General features: G+C 32.0%; 1 protein-coding gene across 1 annotated transcript in view; it reads right to left on the reverse strand.

Annotated features, from left to right (window-relative positions):
* The window catches only part of LOC117180310 (2',5'-phosphodiesterase 12), a 30,336-nt gene extending 28,468 nt beyond the window's left edge, over positions 1 to 1,868 (reverse strand). Inside the window, exon 1 of the mRNA XM_033372740.1 lies at positions 648 to 1,868. Coding sequence (XP_033228631.1) covers positions 648 to 1,546 — 899 coding nt within the window. The 5' untranslated portion in view covers positions 1,547 to 1,868. The remainder of the gene's footprint in view (positions 1 to 647) is intronic.
* Positions 1,869 to 2,349: the final 481 nt, after the last annotated feature.

The raw sequence follows: 2,349 nt of genomic DNA on the forward strand, positions 1-2,349 counted from the left end.
AATTAATTTTTTTGGTTGAAAATTCATCTTTTTGTTTAAAAAATCAACTATTTTGTAGAAAATTTGTGTTCTTAGTAAAAAAAGATCGATCCTTGAGTTTGAAATATCTTTTTTTTTGGTTAAAATTGTAATTGTTTTGCTTAAAAATGCGATTGTTTGGCCGAAAATGAACTTTTTTTAAAATGAATATTAATTTTTTCGATTTCCAAAATGAAGTAGTTATATTTTCAGTAAAAAACTAATTATCAACAACCTTTTTTAGTTGAAAATTCAACTATTTTGTAGAAAATGCATATTTTTAGTAAAGAAATGCCTATCCTTGAATTAAAAAGGTCTGTTTTTTGAATTAAAAATACTATTTTCTGAAGTTTTTTTACAAAATGGATGATCCTATCAACCGAGAAACAATTTATAACAAAAAAAGTGAAATTTCCACCTAATAGTGTAATTTTTCATCAATCTTTGTTAAAAAGAAAAAGAAAATCCTTTTCTTACTTCATCCAGTTTATATAAACATTGCATGGCTAACGTAAGAAAATAAAAAAAAAAACATAATTTTCGCAAAATATAAAAAATCAAGGGGGTAACACTAAAAAAAAATTCTTTTTCAAGTGGGCCTCCTAATAACTGATATAAAAAAATATTACCTGTCGCCTGATAATTTGTCTTTCGTAAATGCATGTCGAGTTTCAAAAGGACAGCGACCTGGTCCCGCCTCGACTAAATTCTGCGATTCAACCTCAATCAAAGGCCCCGTCTGATTTTCATTTCCAGGAATACAACTCAACTTCAGCTGGCAACCTAAATCCTCTGCACTGGGCACATAAAAATATCCGTTTCCAATTTCCACCCATTTCGGTTGTTTGCGAGGACTATCCGATATCAAATTCTTGTACCAAATAAATTTTGAGTCCTTTAAATTCGTGTAAATGGAGGAAAATTTTGACGGATAAGTTGGAAAACCCACGAGAATACTTTTCGGTAAACTTATCTCTTCAACCCATGGCACATTTTTTCTGATGGAATATTTCTCTCCGATTAAAAGTAAGGTTAGGTCCAAGACATTTTCAAAAACACTGCCACAGGGAAGATGGTTTTCGACCACTGATTCGTTTTCCAGAAGAGCCACTTTTATCACTGCATCTCCACTATTTTCTGGCTCTTTTTCTTCCTCTGGTTCTTCACTTGTGACTCCTTTCGCCTTTTGTTTTCTCTTCAACTTGGATTTTTTCTTCTCAACGACTTTAGTGACATTGTTGTCGACTCTTTTCAAAAAAACGGAGACAGGTTCCGCCGATTTTCTGTTGAAATTGAATTGCCGATCGATCTTGCACTCTGGGTTGACATACCTGAATGTGAATTCAAAGTTTTCCTGGCCTTTATCAAAACGGAGGTATGCTTCGTTCATATTGTAAATATAGGCCGGTTGGGTAGATTTGAGTTTCAGGGTTTGGATTAATTTGGTCGATGTGAAGAGGGTTGAGGTTAGGAATTCTTTGCGAGTGTACCACGTCTGTAAAATTCTTAACGACATTATAATATTCATTCATTATCGTGACCTCATCGTTTATGAGTCATTAAATTATAATTCTTGATAATTATATTGAATATAAAGACATGTCTAGGGGCACATGCAAAATGAGATATTTGAGGTTATATCGGAAAATAGTGGATTTTCCGTGAAGCACTGAGTGAATATCAAAAAAGATTATATAAAGGGTTTTTCCTTTGAATGCTTCTTTTTTATGACAGTTTTTTCAGTTACTTATGTTTATTTTTTAGTTTATACTTTCGGAGTGAGAAAACTTGTTATTATGATTTTTCCGATTCTTCCGCAGTTCCACGAGTAGAGTTCTGAGCCGGTTATATTACTTTGAGAACGGTAACGAGAATGAGAATATTACCGAGAATATAATCGAGAAATAAATTCTCTGCGAATTTATGAGAATCTCAGAATTTATTTTAATTAATGGCATGTGACACAGCTAAATACCTATATTACCGACCACAGTTTTTCAGTTGACTGAATGTTTTTTTTAAACTAAGAACTTTTTTTGTAAATAAAATATCGAGCTGAAACTTTGGGAAATGTATTAGAGAACAATAAAGTACGTTTAGGTACAGCATTTCTTAGGAACTTCACTGAAAATTATTTCATCTTTTTTCTGAACCTCAACATTTTTTGAACGTTCGAACTTTTTTTAAACATTAAATATCGGTCTCAAACTTTGAGAAATGCAAGAGTCAAAAGAACACTACGTTTAAGTACAAAGCTTAATAATAAAAGATGTAAAAAAATATATTTCAACAATCAATTCCAACGGCATCAGCCGGTAACGTTGTACACGA

This window comes from Belonocnema kinseyi, chromosome 9 (genome assembly GCF_010883055.1).
Source record: "Belonocnema kinseyi isolate 2016_QV_RU_SX_M_011 chromosome 9, B_treatae_v1, whole genome shotgun sequence".
NCBI lineage: Eukaryota > Metazoa > Arthropoda > Insecta > Hymenoptera > Cynipidae > Belonocnema > Belonocnema kinseyi.